Source organism: Nyctereutes procyonoides, unplaced genomic scaffold (assembly GCF_905146905.1).
Source record: "Nyctereutes procyonoides isolate TBG_1078 unplaced genomic scaffold, NYPRO_anot_genome, whole genome shotgun sequence".
NCBI lineage: Eukaryota > Metazoa > Chordata > Mammalia > Carnivora > Canidae > Nyctereutes > Nyctereutes procyonoides.
This window is the reverse complement of record NW_026575049.1, coordinates 5,638,888-5,657,848: the sequence shown is the minus strand read 5'-3', so window position 1 is coordinate 5,657,848 and position 18,961 is coordinate 5,638,888. Positions and strand designations below refer to the sequence as shown.

Genomic DNA, 18,961 nt, shown 5'->3' with positions numbered 1-18,961 from the left:
TTTCATTATTGCCCTCCCCACCCCCCAGAACCTTTTTGGACATTTTAAAGTAAACATCTGTCCCATCCCCCCATCTAGAAAATTTAACAGCAGAGATATACTGTGTATCTATTTGTGCTGGGTCCCTATGGAGGGCCACAAACCAACCTAACAGTTATGACTTTGTCACTCCTTCCCCAAAGAACCTATTTTTGTCCTCTTGGGGATGATACAGCCCTCACTTAAAATATATTTATTATACTAACCTTAAAGGCTCTTGGCGTGACATAGCTAAATTTTCCAGACCACATTTGTTTGATCAATTCAGCATAAGATTTAGCTATTTCACCTCTCATTCCTAAGGGATTGTCAAAATTCAGTTCTTCTTGATACTTATCATTGAGGAAGTATTCAGTAAGTGGAGGTGTGTTGCTCAAACACTGCAAAGAATAAAACACATTTTCAAGTGAAAGTAACCACACATTAAACATGTTAAAATGAAGAGAGAAACAAACTGATTTGCCACAATATACAGAGAAAAATTTAAATGATGGCTTCTTGAACTAATAAGTAACCGGTTAAATAAACACTCAAATGATGTACTCAACTATTCATTTCCCAAATTTCAAATCAATTACTTAGAATAAATGAAAATGCTAATATTTGTTGCTGTAAAATCTGCATTAATTTTAACCACAGCAAACTACCTGTTAACTGGGAGAGAAGCTCAGAGTTTTCTTTCCTTCTTTTACTTGATTGGTAGAAATTATGGTTTGTCTACTCATCCCAGGCACCTGCAAATTAGCCTGAGTAGGTAAAAACTGAGACAGAGTGCAAGCAAGAAATTAACTTTAAAGAGGTATTTACTGCTTCCAATGTCAATTCCTTATCATGAAAGAGCAGCCTTTACATTTTCCATTTGGTCAACCACTTTTAGAAGGGACAGTACAGGTTAGCTGAGCCCGAGGAAACCAACTTTTGTTATGTGAACTCTGGCTAAGTGTGCTTTTACTTCAAGTTCTTCAGTATCAAAACAATCCAATTTTCCTTTATGGCAAGATTAAAACTATGAGTAAGTTAATTCTCCAACTCTTTTCTATTTAGAATTAAATAATTTAGGATTTAAAATAAAATAGATGGCAGAAGTACAGTTTTTCCACAATATTTTATCTCAAGATGAATGATTTTAAGTTGATAATACCATACAATTTGACTTAATTATGAATCCAATATTACTTTATCAACTAGATGTCTAGCATCATTAAAAAGAATATGTAATGACTGACAGACAATATGGTTATATAGGTCTTTTGTTGTTGTTGTTGCAGGAAGAAATTTGTTTTGGGAGTCAAGTGGCAAAGTACTTTAAGTGAAGGTGGTTGCTTGCATGGAAGGAGTAGAAACCCATTCTTAGGAGAGCCCAGATTTATATGAATGGAAATCAACATTTTTCAAAGCTTGCTTTACCACTAATTTGGTTTAATAGTCTGGGATCAAAGTCTCGGCAGCTATGAAAAGTTCAACCTGCTGGGTTCATTCCAGTAACTTCGGTACCATAAACTATGTCTATATACCATGTACGGTTTGGCTAAAACTTCAAAATTAGGCATGTTCTTTTTTTTTGAAATAAATGATAAACTTCTATTTAGTGGTTTCAATTATGAATTAATTTGTGTTTATGCAAGTAACCATAATATCTATTTTAATATTTTCAATGGAATAAAAAAATACTCCTCAAATTGGCAGTCTATAATGTCACGGACTTTGTTATAATTTTTCAGCAACGAAAGCAATATAAAAGCAGTTTAAAATGTTTGGGGTAGAGTATATAGACCTTAGCTTAATAAGCCATTTTTAGCAGTAACGAAGTTTATGTGAGCAAGAGGAAGATAGAGGTAGGTTATAGCATAGGAGGCAATTTGGGAAAGGATACTTTGCTACTTCTGAACTCCTTTTATACTTCAACTTTTCATAATCTAACATACCTTTTAAGATTCATTCTCTTCCTTTTGTACTAAATGTTCTTTTTAGTTATAAACTCAGCACTAGAGGTAGGGTCTGGCAACCCAGAATATACCATGGCTACCCTAAAAGCCATTACTTAGTAATATCATTTGATTTAGTACAAATAGGATCAACACTATATAGTCAATGAGGCAAAGAGGAGGAAGTCAGACAGTATTTCCAACAATTATTTTTCAAATCCCTCTTATTATCGTTTTTTCAAATCCTTGTATTGATCAGTTCAGGGTTAAGGTTATACTAAGAATCTGATATTCCACTACTGTCTGTAACACCATTATACAAAGAATTTATAGTTTTACCAAACTAAGAATCAAGTTGTACAAAACAATAATTTTTGAACTTTCTCATTTAACTGTTTACATGTATCCTTATCTTGCAAAGAGCTTCCAAATATAATTGAAAATTCTGTAGCTTTCCAATAGCATCCAGAGTGATCTTCCTAAATTTATTATCTAATCATGTCACTTCCTTGCTATAAATCCTTTAATAACAATTTCAGAGTAAAATCTCAAGTTTTTGGAAGAGTCTGTCTTTTGCCTACCTATGTAGCCTCATGTTTTGCTTTACCTTTATCTGACTCCATCAAAGTCTTACTTGATTACTTGCGGTTCCTTGACCTCCATGCAATCTCTCACTCTGAAAATTTGCAATATCACTCCATCTATGTGAAATACACCTTCTTTGTCTTACTGACTTCTACTAAACCATCAAGATTCAGGTATCCTGTGTAGGAAATATTCCTAAATTTCCTTACAGTGTTCCCTCCTGTATGTTTCCATATTGCATAATGCTCACTTTTATTACAGTACTTATTTTATAACATGCTGTCACTTTAATTTTTAGTTTGTCTGTCTTGTCAAATGGACTGAGACCTTCATGAGAACAGGAACCATTATATCAATTATATGTATATCTCCAGCACTCAGAAGGTGTATATTAAATGCATGATTAATAAAACATGTTTTTGCCTGTATTTTTTACAAATGTTTTTATCCTCTTGGTTTTTTACTCTTTTCCTTCAATGTTAGGCACAAAGTAATTAAAATTTTCTTGAATGAATTATTACTAAATGAGGCAAAAATATATTAGCTGGTAATGAATAATCTCAAAGATTCTCCAAGCACTTTTATCTGAATATTAAGCCAAAAGAAGAATAGTACCTATTAAAAACTTTCCCATGCTTTTGTGCAACTCTTAATTTTGGAGCCCTGAGTTTGTGTCCCACATGGAGTGTAGAGATTTTAAAATAAATAAATACACTTAAAAACAAAAACAAAAACCCGTCCCTTTTGTTTTTCATTTAGTCCACTACCTGCCTTTTAGTGGGGCTCTATTTGGATTTTTAAAGTCCTTGACACAGGGACCAGTGATTATTTTCAAAATGATACCTGCCATTTTGAAGTTGACAATAATTCAACATTAACAAACTAAATAACAACAAAAAAAAAAATCCCAGTTTTAAGTGTTTGTATTACGTGTCAAGATATCATAACTAATATATCTTATATTTAAATTTAAAGCATTAAGTCCTAAATGACCCAAAAGAGCATTCTAGTTGTTAAACATAATTTTTAAAAAATGTAGGTGTAGTTGATACAATGTTACATTAGTTTCAGGTGTACACCAGAATATAATGCTTTAAGAAACTCACAAGCTGCATTTAAAAAAAAAATTTATACAAACACATAAATACAGAATTTTTTTATAAATACAGAAATTTAATAGACAGTTAAGTATTCTACTAATAAGGCAAATATCGTAATAGCTCAAAATATCAGGCTTTTCTTTCTCATACTGAAAATATCTCTCTCCCTTACCTTGAAAATAACATTATTCTTGAAATAGTATAAAAACCACCTAAAATATTGTAAGTTCTCCTATAATTTTGACTATAAATTTCACGGTATAATTAGAATACAGGTCAAACAACTAAAATATTTCCATGCCTCAAGTGTTATCAGTATTCAGTGCCATCACTGTGGCAGAAGAAAGAAGGTCATTTCTTAAAATTGATCATAATGCAGTAATTTATGCAACTCATTCCATCTTTTAACATGAGGCTATCTTAGAAACATAAACATCTTTGACAGTTAAAAGAACACTGAACACTTGGACTTCTTGCCATAAAATACAATGTTTTAAGAATAAAAATTTTGATTAGTTCAATAATAAAAACCAACATAACCATACGTCTAAAGTATCTCTCTCAAAAATTCCTCTATTATAACAAATATCACTCTTCTATCTGACTGGGACTGTCCCAAAACAATTCCTTTCCTAAGACATATATATATTAAAAGCCCTACATAGGTAGACATAAGGCATTTCCTTTCTAGCCTGTAAAATACTTTACTGAGTGACGTAATATGGACCTAAAATCACACGACATGTGCTGTGCACCTATGTGGATATATTTTTCACTCTCCATGATTCTTGAACTGTGAAACAGAACAAAACTCATCCTTTCTTAACATACATGGTTTTTCCTAGTAAAATCTGAGAAGATAGATATAAATCTATCACTGAAACAAAGGGATTAGATCAATAATATTAATACATTATTTCTGTGGGTACCTATAAGCTTTGTGACATTCTATCAGTCACATGACATGCTGAGCTTCAACTCTGTTAATTCAGATTTCAACTCCCTGCCACTGACAAATACCAACACCTCAGTATTTCAGGGAGAACTACCTCTTACAACTCATTACCAAAAAAATGAGGTCCAAATATGAGGTATTGTGACTGATCATAAAAAATGTATCTTAAGCCACATTTTGTTTATCATAATGGTGCCTATAGTTGTTCCCAAAATTGGGTAGAATTTTGTCAAATACCAAGCTAAAAGTAAAGCAATAATCAGAATGAAGAAAAGAATTCTGCACCAATGTTTCAGTTCTTAATGTAAAAGAGAATAAATAAAACTAACAATAATGAACAAGCAAAACTGCACTTGTTAACTAGGATAAATATTTCTATACTTAAATATTTTTTATGATTCCTAGGCAAATTTATAGTGTGTGAATTCAAGAAGAGGATCTGAAGATCTAAGGATTAAAAAACTAAATTTCATATTTAGTATATGTTAGAGTTCTGGCATTCATTAATTTATTAGCTTTTGTGATAAAATGACTAGTTGGTTAACTAGAAGGTTCAGGATATAAGCTAGTATGAAAAATTATTGATCCATGAAGAATGAGAGACTGCCTGGGAATGTGCAAGTCAATCATTTTGTAAGCAGACATGACTGCTAAGCATCTGTTCCTAAAAGTGGTTCTGTGGTTCTCTACTTGCGCTTGCCTATGCATTTACAATAGAAACTGTAATAAAGAGTATTTTTGAATGTGAATCTGAATTAGGAGTCTTAAGACATAGTCCTTAGTTTAATGTATTAAGATTGAACCTTAGCATGTACCCCTAACTCCCTTTCTTAGAATATTCTCCTGTAAGAAATTCCTACTCATTCTTTAACACTTATCTCAGAATCTCTTAAAAACATTACATCTTCCTCAGCACCTCAAGGAAGAACTAATATTCCTTCCTCTAATAACTCTGTATCTTGAGCTCACTTATACTGTACTTATCTTAAGAGTAGTATCCAGTCTAACCCACTTTTGTACCTCAGAGTCTATATAGCACAATGCCTGACACATACATTAATAAAAGTGTGTTGAATGAATGAAAACTTGTACAGTAGAAAGACTGGAAACAGTCCTTAGAGAAATTGAGAGCAGTAGGAAAATACTAAAGTGAAAACACTGAATTGTACCATTATAGAACTATAACCTGTTTGAAAGTTCTAAAAGTTCAAAGAATAAAAGTCCAAATAATGCCCAGGCAGGCTTTCCTAATGAAGGAAAACAGCTATAATGAATGCTCCAAACTATCAAGATAAATCGATAAAAGTAAAAGATATGTAAAGGAAAAATACTTGGAAACAGATTTTTATAAAGACTCTTCCCCAAATCTTCAACCCAAACATAAAAATTCTAAAGAGAATTCTTCTAAATAATCAAATGTCTCATTGAGTGGACATTCGGCTCTATGATTCAATATATATAGAACTTTAATCACTGCCACCATGAAGAACTATTTTTTTAAAGAATGCATATATCATTTAACTATTTTATGAAGTTATAATTCTCTATGAAAAACTCTCTAGTTATAAATTTCCATATATCTAAAATTGTAATATTATGTGAGGTTATGATTTTCTTTCATTATTTAATTAGTTGGAAAAGCTACAATGTTCTGCCCATAACTTTTCCTTATGCACATATATACAAATCCTATTGCTCTTACATTATTTTCAACAAGTTCTTCCATTAAATATGTTGTGATCAGTAAGTGATGTTTTTAGAGTTCTCTGAAAAAATATGTGACTCATGTAAGTCTCAATTTTGTATTTCACTATAATAAACTTCTATATTATTTTTTAAACTGATGAAGTGAAATAAAGTTCTACTGTATAACCAAATCTCAAGTCTGTAATCAACATATTTTAGGAAATGAATAATTAATAGCCATCCCAATAACTTGTAATGAATCTGGAATTTCCCCAGTACCTGGAAAATAGCCAAAGTAATCCCCTTCAAAAAGAGAAAGTTGTCTTTTGTAATGCTGAATATGAACCACTCCCTTTCTGTTCAGGTGCTCCAGAAGCCCAATTTTCAAGTGATCATGTATGCTCACTATTTTAGTAAACCGGTAACTAGAACAGGAAAGAAAACAAACTTAATTTTTGATTACCTAAAGCTTTGAGTTGTGTAACTCATTCTGTAACTGATCAAAATGTAATGCCACTCACAACCCTTTAAAAAAAGTAGCTACACCTTCAAACTAACCAATACTAAAAATAAAAACCCAATCTAAAATGAGGAAACCATTTTATTTTCTTATGATTTAAAAATAAAACCTGAAGTAATCCATGGTTACCTTAGAATAACCCAGTATGTTTTTCCTGGATTTTAAGAATAGATGGGATAAGAATTTTCAGATTTGTCATGCTATTGTTTTTCACTTTGTCATGACAACTGTATAAACATTCTGAAAAGGTATTGAATAATTCTGAAGCATTCTGTTAATATTGGGATATTGGCTCTAGTTCTGCAATTAAATAGTGGATGAGAAACGAAAGTGATGTAGACTTTTAAAATGAAAATCTATAAATATAAGCCTGTGTCTTCATCAAGTAAAAAATTAAAATGAGTTATTTTTAAGATACTTGGTATTTTATTTTTTGTTACTTTTGTTACTTTGTTACTTTCCTAAGAAAGGCAAATCTTATTACATTTGAGAGATCAATTCTAAAGCTTCTCCACATATTTTAGGAAAGCAAACAATCACTCTATTTTGCTTTTCATTTCCAATCTCTTTTCAAGCTATCTTTCAAAAACAAATTTAGGTAAGTAAAATATAAGTGGATGTAACTTTAATTCATTTATTAAAAAAAAACTTAATGGTTCTTTCCTCCTTCCAACTAGTCAACTTAATACTCAACTTAAAATATTGGAATTTTACATAAAATAGTTTTCAAAGGCAGCAGTTTTGAATTTGAGAAGGATATTGTTCTAACAAATTTAACATTTGTCAATAATCTGGGTGCTATACTTAAGATCTAAATAAAACTAAGTTTCATTTAAAGTTCCTGCTGTTACTATTTTCTTCAAATTCTAGGTAATTTCTTCTTCATATACTACTTAAATTCAATGAACTAGTATTATGAGAACTCTGGGAAAGTATGAGAACTAATTGGAAACATTTTGTAAGCTAGCAAAGAAATAATGCTTTTTTTCTCTCATCTATAGAATTGAGTGAGGAGAATTCTAAGTTTATAAAAAGACTACTGTTACTGGTAGTGAGTAAATCTTAAGATGTTAAAAAAAAAGTCATGATTATGTAAAGACCATTAATTTTCAAGTTAAATGCTACAAGAAGAAATTTTTTTTTAAAGATTCCCTTATTTTTTTTTTTTTTTTTTTTATTTATGATAGTCACACACACAGAGAGAGAGAGAGGCAGAGACACAGGCAGAGGGAGAAGCAGGCTTCATGCACAGGGAGCCCGATGTGGGATTCGATCCCGGGTCTCCAGGATCGCGCCCTGGGCCAAAGGCAGGCGCTAAACCGCTGCTACCCAGGGATCCCCCTACAAGAAGAAATTAAAGATCCACTTTCAATATAAATAAATTTGAAAGCTTCTGTGATAATGATTACACCAACAACAATACTATAAGTTTCGGGCAGATGTACTAAGGTTTTCAAACAACTAGACTATAACAGCAATTGTCTAAAATCTTTTTTTGTAACAGACTTTTTAAGGAGTGATTTTATGTTTAATATTCAATTTATAGGAAGCAAGCTAAAAATACTTGGTTCTTTTTTTTTTTAAACATACGGTTCTAATAACATTAATGAACTTTAATGTAAGTTATATTTATTTTAAAGAACTAAAGTATATGAATTCAATTTTAATGTTTAGTACTATCTGCTCTATTCCATTAATAATTCAAAACTGGCTCAGAATGAAATGAATGTCACTATTTTAGGTAAGACAAAGGATTAAGGAAAAACAATGGTTCTTTATAATTTTTTTAAAGGATTTTATTTATTTATTCATGATAGACATAGAGAGAGGCAGAGACACAGGCAGAGGGAGAAGCAGGCTCCATGCCAGAAGCCCAATGCGGGACTCGATCCCAGGACTCCAGGATTGCGCCCTGGGCCAAAGGCAGGCGCTAGACCACTGAGCCACCCAGGGATCCCCGGTTCTTTCTAATTTTTTTTTTCCGTTCTTTATAATTTTATGCGTGGTTCAGTACCTTGCACATAGTATTCAGTAAAGAAACGTTTTTAAATAAATGAGTATATTGAATTGTGTGATTCACTGATCTTTCAGTTCTTCTGTAAAGGCATACAGGAAAGGATAGCAGAAAAATTCTAAAAAGTTTAACTGATTTTTTTTTTACATTCTTTAAGGAAACCACTATGTTATATACTTCTCTGCATCATTTCATTACATTAGGCCCATAGCTGATAATACTTCATGTGAGTTGAAACAGAATTTTAAATAACATGTAACAGCATGAATTATGAAGGTTTCTGATTATTTTCATAACAAAAAAATTTATGTAATCACTCAACAAATATTAAGAAAAGAAGATCATTATTTCAAAAGTCTCTAGAAGTATAAAAATCATGTTCTAAAGGATTTTTTTCTATCTTTCACCATGAAATCATTCAAGACATTGTTTGCATGGTAATGGGGGCTGCTCTGACAAGCTGTAATTAACATGGCAGCCCAATTCAAGAGCTATCAGATTGGTTACACTAGTGGAATATAAAGATGTAGTATTTCTTGCATTTTATATATATTGGTAAGTTTCTGACTTTTTAGTTGCAAGAAGTAAATATATACGCTATGTACTGTAATTCTTTTAATTAAAATTTTTTTTTGCTATGATTCTTTTTAAAACTAATGTGCTCAAAAAAAAAAAAACAACTAATGTGCTCTTTTGGAACTTAGGCAATTTCAGAAAACCATTAATTTGGTACAGGTCAAGTTCTAAATATTTCTGGTATATTTTCTAATGCAGTATTTTTCTCTATTTGCATGAAGGAACTAGTTTTTAAAAAATTTCCAAATCATCACAGACTGAAACTTTATAAACTACAATAAAAATGAACCACTAGAAAAATGAGGGAAAAAAAGGACATACAAAAAACAACGCCCCATTTTTATCATGAGATTTAATAGATAATCACCCTGACAAATTTCTAGAATAGTCTTAGATCACTTATGCTTAATTTCTATGCTTATTTTATGGCTGATCATGCTATCTCACCCATAGAAACACTGTGAGAAACACTGTTCTAACGTATTTCAGGCATTATACTAAACGTTGGGGATATAAAAGAAAACCAAACACAGCATCTGCTTTCACGATTCTCACTGTGTAACAGGTATTTAACCAGAAGAGAGACAAAGGAAAAGGGGGAGAGGTGGAGGTGTAGGAAAGGCAACCAGGGAAGAGAAAACAGTATACGCAATGAAGTTTGGAACTTAAATTCTAAGAACCTTTAGTTTTGGCTAAAGAGTTAGATAGGGTCTCATTTGGATTTTATCCTTTAAGTGACGGGAAGCAAGTCTTAAGAGTTAACATTATAAAACAATGACTGAATCAGTGTACTAAATGGAGTAGAAGAGGATAAACGAAAGAACAAAAATATGAGGTTAGAGATGTATTTCAATAGTTCATACAAAAGTTGCTCAAATATTGAAATAGTGTAGTGACAGTAAAAGAGAAGATGGATATAAGTGACATTAAGAGGCAATGGAATGAAGAGGATTTGGAATAAGTGTCAAGTTTTCAATTTGGGATAGTTGCAACTAAAAGGGAGTAGAAGGGATAAAGGATCAGGTTTCTTGGCGGGGAGGGGAGTATGTTGGTCTTAGTAGATACATTTAGTTTAAGTGTAATATTATCCAAGGCAGAAAAGTCCATCTAATAGTTACATATATTGGAGGGAAACTCAGGAAGGAGAATTATGCTTGAGACAGGTTTGGGATTTGTCAGTTAAAGTGGATGTCAACTTCTCAAAGGTAAAGAGGCCATGATGAACCCTGCAAACAGAAGGTCAAGAATGACCATATCAAAAACAATTTCTATGGAGTGGTATGATGGTCAAAGCAATGATATAACAGTAGGTGATATTTACATATTGCTTACTAGGTACCAAGCACTTCTTAAGCAATTTATCTTCATTTAATAGATGAGAAACTAAGAATTTTCTTATCCAAGATCATACAACCAAGTAGCAGAACCAGGATTTGAATCCAAGCAGTCAGGTTCCAAAATCCATGTTAGTTACTACTACAGCTAAGATGCAGAGGACTACTGAATGGGGGATGAGAAAGTAGGGAGAAAGCACAGACCATTATTTCCAATTTTCGAGATCAAGAATCCTCCTTACTCCATATCCCGTCCCCAATACCCGTAAGAGAAAAAGACTTGACCACGTATATATGCTTAAAGGAACACAGTGAAGAGGTCAAAGTCTGTAACAATGACATGATTATTAATGGAACAAATTTCAGGAAAGACAGTAGAGGTCCCCAGGAAGATGGTGATATAGTCATGATGAGAGAAACTTCAGGTATGGAAGGTATTTAGTGAATATAAGAGGAATCTTAAAATATGTCATATCTTACTATTAAGAGTTTCCTTATAAACAATTAGTAACATTTTGGTCAAAAAATTGTAATTTCTTTCAAAAAGTTTTTTTTTTAAAGATTTTATTCATTTATTCATGAGACACAGAAAGAGAGAGAAAAAGAGAGGCAGAGACACAGGCAGAGGGAGAAGCAGGCTCCATGCAGGGAGCCCGATGTGGGACTCGATCCCGGGTCTCCAGGATCACACCCTGGGCTGAAGGTGGCACTAAACCGCTGAGCCATCCGGGCTGCCCTAAAAAGTTATTGAAAGCTATTTCTGTCAAAGCACGTAATACTTAGAAAGGCCCTGGGCAACTACTGAAGAATCACTCAATTCTACTACTGAAGAATCACTCAATATATGTCAATTATACAATAAATCTATAAAAATATATATTCATTCATATACACATAATGAATATATACCAGTATGTATGTCAATGATTCAGTTTGTATTCAAAGCAAAAGCAGGATCCCTGGGTGGCACAGCAGTTTGGCGCCTGCCTTTGGCCCAGGGCGTGATCCTGGAGTTCCGGGATCAAATCCCACGTCAGGCTCCTGGTGCATGGAGCCTGCTTCTCCCTCTGCCTGTGTCTCTGCCTCTCTCTCTCTCTCTGTGACTATCATAAATTAAAAAAAAAAAAAAAAAAAAAAAAAAGCAAAAGCTCTCTATAAATGAAGGCCAGAGACACTTAATTTTTAATTATATATATGACATGGTTTATAAAGCCATGATTTTCCAGTAAACTCTTCAAATTCAAATGAACATCATCTTCGATATAATTACTTTAGGAGGTGATATGTTTGTTCTCTTGATATTATCATTGCTCAAAATATTTTACTTCTCTTTTAGAGCTGGCACACATATGAAAAAGCATCAGTATCTAGCATACAGGGGGTGCCAATATGTATTTATGTATAAACAATGTGTTTTTTGCCATGGTAAAATAGATTTCTAATGTAGGGATTTCTGTGGTGGAAAAAGGTGAAACAAGTTTGAGCTATGATGTTATATTTGTACTTCTGGTTTATGACCAAATGAACAAAACGTAAGTTGTTATGAATAATGTATTCTACACCAAACAAAATAGAGGCCTGACTCAAAAGTCACCTCCTTGCAAAAGCCTCACTTATTTCCAAAGGGCTCTCTTTTGTTTGCCTCCACAACATTTGACTGATCATGCTTTCTATCCTATCACATACTGTATCATACTTATTTCTACGTTTTTTTTCGTTCACTACATCATGAACTTCTAGAGCATAGGCACTGTCCTTTCCAACGCTTTTACCAATGGTTAGAACAATGCTTGGCACACAGTAGAGACTCAATGGATATTTGTTGGATTAGCTAAATAAAGTAGCCCAATAAAAACAAGATTAGGATAGTAGCTCTTAATTCCTTTGTCTTTTTCTCTTTTAACCCTAGATGAATCCAATTACTTCCTATATACATCCAGTTATCGATTCTTTGTACCACTATAGCTGAACATTGCTAGATAAAATTTCAAGTGAATAAATTTCTACCATTCTGAATTGATCTCCAGCCTCAAATGAGATCTCAATACTGTCAATCTTACTCTTTAATTCTTAGCAAATAACCTGGTCTTGTAGTTTTAGGATAATGGGTCATCACAAAATCTAGAAACTATTTGCAAATAATTTTTTCTCCTGTTGCAATAGTAGTGTCTTTCCTCCATTCGAATGTTGTCCTGTAAAGCTTAGTCCTGGAACTTTTTTTCATAGATGCCCTCATTTAGATGCAATCATCCCTGATTTTAATTATCATCTACAAGCAGCCATATTTCTATTACTAACCTAAGCCTTTGGTCTGTATTCCGTATTAGAATATCCAACTACATATGATGTATCTAATTTGGATGTTTCACAGGTACCACAAACTGAACATGCCTAAAATTAACTCATATTATTCTTGTTACCCCAAGCCATAAACTAAAATGTGATTTCCTTTACTTTTCATTAATTTGAGTGCCTTCTACATGTCAAACACTGTTCTAAGTAATAGGGCTAGCGCAGTGACTAAAACAAAGCCCTGATATTCATAGAGCATATGTGAGAGAGAGGTGGGGGGGGGTTGCAGACAGATAAATGAGGCTGGAGTGGGCAAGGTTCTGACCGGTAACAAACCTAAAGGAAGAGAGAGAACAAGGATACAAGTATTGGGAGGAAGAAATTCCAGGTATAGGAAATTCTAAGTACAGAGATCCTGAGGCAGGAACATTCTTGGCATTAACAAGGCCAGAGCTTATAGTAAGGATGGAAAAGGAAACATGGAGGAAAATGGTAGGAAATAAGACAGCATGGGACTAGACCATATAGGGCCTTATCTCCATTCTGTGTTAAGGACTTAAGCTTTTGTTGAGTGAAATGAGAAGGCATATAATATTACAGACAAAGAGAACATTCAAAGCCTTAGCTTTGAACGGCAAAGCTCTCGCTGCTCTTTTGAGTATGGGCCATACCCATTAAGAGTTTAAGCAAATAAATCAGTTAGGAGATAACTGCAATAAAACAGATGAAATTATTGTAGCCTGGAATCTTTAATGCCTTAGCAGTACATTAAAATCCAAACTCCCCCTACATGATCTGGCTTTTTCCTAATTCTTCAGACTCATTTTATACCACTCCCCTTCAAATATTATTCCACAGGTTACTCACCTGTTGGTTCCTCAAACATGCCTGACCTAGAAGAACTGCACATGTTGTTGCTCCATCTAACTTCAACTCTCACCTGCCTAACTCATACCTATTCTCTGGTTATAGCTCTATGTTACCTCTGGAGAGTTTGACACCCAATATAAGGTAGGTACTCTCCAAGTTCTTATTATTTACTCATAGCACTCCATTTTTCCTCTTTATGATATTTATCATGATTTACTTAATGTTTATCTTCTCTACTAGACTATGCTCTACTAGACTATGCTCTTCTCTACTAGTCTATGCTCTGAAAACAGTATCTGTTTCGTTCACAATACTAATTATTATTGCCTATGAGTGAAAGGAACTTAGGCCCTCAATAACTATGTGCTGAGTAAATGAACAGACAACTTCATAAGTATATTTGATTAAAAAAAATTATCCAGCTTGACTGCCTATAATATTCTGAGGATAATGCTCTGAATAACTTCATGCTTTTGAAAATCAACTTCATCATCAAAGCAAGAGAAATATCTATTGGTGATATTAAGGAAAAGGAACGTAATTCCAAAAGGAGTTCTTAAAATGTTCTCAATACTCTTACTATAAAATTAGCAAATGTGTATATAACTTCCTAGGAAACTGTTTTGATCTGTAAACAGTAATACTACTTCACGGGAGCATCTTGTATTAAGGGGGACATATCTTTGACATAAACATAAAAAATTTTTAATGGTTGTAAATGCAACCAGTAATGTAAATCTGTATATACTTAATGCCACTGAACTGTACAATTAATGATTAAAATAGTAAATTTAGTTATGTATATGTGACCACAATAAAACATTTTTATGCATTTCTTACAAGTTGATTAGCATAATCTTAAAGGATGTATTATCTCAGAATGTTTTGAATAGTACCATAGTTTTAACTCTTTTATTAACTTGTCCTGGTGAATGACAAGTCACTTAAACTTTCCCTCCCTTAATTTTCTCATCAGTGAAATAAAGGTATCTTATGCCCTAAATGACAGACCTCTGTGAAGAGGAAATTTAAAAAGTGGCAATTATATGAAAAACCTTCACTATGAAAGAAAGGTACTATTGTTCTCAGAGGCTGCAGGTTTATTACCGGGCTGTTAATTTTTTAATATGAGTTTATAAGAATTAGTAATTTAAATATTATTAATTAAGCAATGGTTTTCAGTACCAACTCACTGACCTTCTCTCTACCCAGTAGAGCATAGTTTACAAATCACTGTAAGATCTGACTGATAATACTTAGCAATTAGTTTCCATAAATATAATATTAAAAGAATATTGAACTAAAGCAATTATTTGCAAAGGAGAACATTAATGATGATGTGCATGAGCAATAAGCATCATCACAAACTGTTTCTACTCACAAACCAAAATAGAAAGGGGATTTTAAGATAAATGACATTGAAAGAAAAAAGTTCAATAGATTAGGAACTTTTTAGTAATAAATACAGCACAGCATCAGTTGACCAGAATTTAAATGTATACATTAAAACAAATAGATAAAAGAGAAAACAAGCCTTTAAGAGGGATTTAGCGTGCCTTTCCTTTTTTTAAAAGCTTCTATCAGTATAATATCCCCTATTTCCTCGTGATACTATTCAGTAAAGCAATTTATAATTTGAAATACGAGCCTAACGCATTTTAGAATCCTCTAATTATAAAGTACTGAATGATATTAGTATATATTTAATAAAGGAGGAAATAGATCTTAGAAAACAGTTTGACATCAAGAAAATAAATTTTAATTTTTAGAGGACAGAAGTAAATTTGGAACCACTTTCCAAGTTTTTGTTTTTTGTTTTTTGAGCAGAGGAAATCTGTAGCTATCATTATAAACTACAGACTGACATTTCTTACATTTTCCTTTAATTACAAATGAACATCCTTTCAACAATTATTAAAATCAATACAAGAGGGGATCCTGGCTGGCTCAGTGGGTGGAACACGTGACTCTTGATTTTGGGACTATGAGTTTGAGACCCATGTTGGGTGTAGAGATTACTTAAAATTTAAAAAAAGAATCTTAAAAAAAATCAATACAAGATATTTTGGCTTAATTATGTTAACTGCTGTTATAAGATTCGTGATCACTGTAAGTAATCCAATCTAGTGAGTATATGTAAATGGGTTTTGACCAGCCAGAGTAATGTAAAAACAATTCTGTCAAGTGTAATTATATACAACTAACTCCTCTTTTTTTTTTTTTTAAAGATTTAATTTATTCATGAGAAACAGAGAGAGAGAGAGAGAGGAAGAGGCAGAGGCAGAGGGAGAGGGAGAAGCAGGCTCCATGCAGGGACCTGATCCCAGGACGCGGGATCATGAGCTGAGCCAAAGGCAGATGCTTAACTGCTGAGCACCCAGGCATTCCTACAACTAACTCCTTGAAATAATCCCTGTATCTCTATCTAATCTATACTCCTATCATTCCCTATTACAGAATTAGGGGCAGATAAACATTTAAGTCTATACTAATTCAGAAATAGAGTCATTAATCCTAGAGAAATTATATGTTCAGAAAATGTGAAGGACAGACAAGATTATTCCCCTTCAGTATCTAAAGTTAAGAAAGGCATGTTTTCATGACAAGAAATCGCTATTAGCAAAGTTACTCAGGTACAAGTCATGTTTTTAGAGATACCTTTTCTCCCCCAGTAATGAAAACTATATTCTTAGAGAACTCTATTTATACTCTTCCCCAAAATAATATGCCTGAGAATTCTGGTTTTCCTTTCCCAGCCCCTCCTTCTTTCTAAAAGAAGGAATACTTCTCTCTTACTCTAGTTCAAAGAGAAAAGTAAAAACATTGGTATCGTGTTGAGAAAGTGAATGATTCTAACAAAGGTATGTCATTTCCATTTCTTTACTTTTATCAAAATGGAAAGAAGACCCAATTCAGTTGTCATTTAACAGATGATTAAACATATTTTTGATGATAGTGCCATGCAATTTTTGGCACATAATATGGGAAGAAATCAAGAAAGTGAGTTTAATTTCCTGGATTAGATGTAAAGTACAAGCATAGAGAATATGGTTAATAATTTTGTAATAACTTTGTATGGTGACAGAATAAGAAGACATCTATCATGGTGATCATTTTGTAATGTACAAAGAGTATCAAATCACTATATGGTACACATGAAACTAATAGAATATTCTATGTCATAATAATTTTTAAGAAGCCTGCCATAAGAAGAAGTATTTGAACTGTTAGCTATATTCTCAGTTTATCAGAAGTCATTTAAGATCTTTAACTATAAAATTCTTATGTGTCAGGGGTTAAATGATTTTTTTTTTTTGATGAAAGCTATTTTCATTCATTGACTACAAATTTGGTTAATTTGAATAAAATTAGCTTCATGTTAATCTGGACTTCTAAGAACTAGTGTTCCAATAAATGCAAAGAGAATGTCTCAGGATTACAATAGAACAGCATTATATTTAATCATATGCAAAGCTATAAAGTACAACATAGAAATAACTGCTTCAGTAATGACTATTCCACTGTTTTACAATATAAGAATCTAATTTCTTCCAAAAAAAATGTTATTTCTGTGTAGTATTATTCACTTTTAAGTTTTTATTTTTTTTTATTTTTTTTTTTTTAAAGATTTTATTTATTTATTCACGATAGTCACACAGAGAGAGACACAGGCAGAGGGAGAAGCAGGCTCCATGCACCGGGAGCCCGACGTGGGACTCGATCCCTGGTCTCCAGGATCGCGCCCTGGGCCAAAGGCAGGCGCCAAACCGCTGCACCACCCAGGGATCCCACTTTTAAGTTTTTAAAAAAAAGTTTTAAGCCATTCTTCTGAATTTACTGAATACATTTTTTCCTAATCCAACAGATCATAAAAAAAGTTGACTTTAAAAATGCTTGGAATCCCAACTGATTTTACACCTAATGACAGGGATAATCAACAGACTCTTCATTACTTTCATTCTTTTTCTATGACTTCCTAGAGTAAGAAGCCCTAGTACTTCCAAGTAAAGAGTTTGAAAACAACCATCTTACGCCATGCTGCTTTCCAGTGGAAAAGACCATATCACTCCCTTGCTTCAAATCCATCTGCAGAGTTGCTTCTTCCAGGAAGCCAATCATGAGCCTCCTAGGCCTTGACAATGAAAAAGACAAGGGTTGGAGTGCTCCTCAATCTACTGAACTGATGCTAATTAAAATTACCTCCAATAATGCAAAATTTTAAAACTAGACATTCTCTCAAAAATTTAGGGCATTAGAAAACTATTTTGTTAACTTATTTTTACCACTAGACCATGGTGTATGCCTGCAATCATAACTATGCAGGAGGCTGAGGCCAGGGATAACGTGAAATCAAGAATTTTGAATTTTCCAAAGACTGAATTTGCACATACAGTTCTACATTATTATATTCCTTGCCTACTACTTTGCCTAGGGAGAGTTAAACTAACCAGTTAAAAAATGTAGATGCTAAATACCATTACTGCAATACTACGTGAAAAAGAATTAAAAATACAATTAATTCCTTCTTCATTCACTAGGTTCAATCCAAGTGAAAGGAGACTTGTAGGAAAGGATAAAAAATACAAGGATTATCAAAAGTAGATTCTTTCCAGTTACTCTGCTTAGCTCCTTGAATTGAAACAAAACAAATACAAAAAGAGACAAATATCAATCTACTGCCTATTCATTTATGATGTGCTAATGCTAGTCATTATCCTAAGAGTTCTATATTTATATTGTTTGACTCATTTAATCCCCACGAAATTCCTAAGATACAGGTCCTATTACTTTCCTCGTCTGATGAGAAAAATGAATTGTGGAAATAACTTATATAGGGTAACATAGCTAATAAATAAGAGAGACATGCTTTTAATCCAGGCAGTATAACTTGATAACCTGTGCTCCTAATCTGTGATATTAATTTTTTTTTAAGATTTTATTTATTTATTCATGAGAGACACAGAGAGAGAGAGAGAGGGAGAGACACAGGCAGAGGGAGAAGCAGGCTCCATGCAGGGAGCCCCATGTGGGACTCGATCCTGGGTCTCCAGGATCACACCCTTGG

The 18,961-nt window shown here is 33.0% G+C and overlaps 1 protein-coding gene across 5 annotated transcripts in view; it reads right to left on the bottom strand.

Annotated features, from left to right (window-relative positions):
• Nucleotides 1-18,961, bottom strand: part of USP15 (ubiquitin specific peptidase 15) — a 120,518-nt gene that overhangs the window by 21,462 nt on the left and 80,095 nt on the right. For 2 of the 5 annotated variants that reach the window (XM_055328297.1, XM_055328298.1), the window contains one exon: nt 246-419. In XM_055328297.1, coding sequence (XP_055184272.1) covers nt 246-419 — 174 coding nt within the window. Of the gene's footprint in view, nt 1-245; nt 420-686; nt 772-6,569; nt 6,716-18,961 lie in introns of those variants that run through there. The other 3 variants (XM_055328299.1, XM_055328300.1, XM_055328301.1) reach the window with 3 other exon arrangements.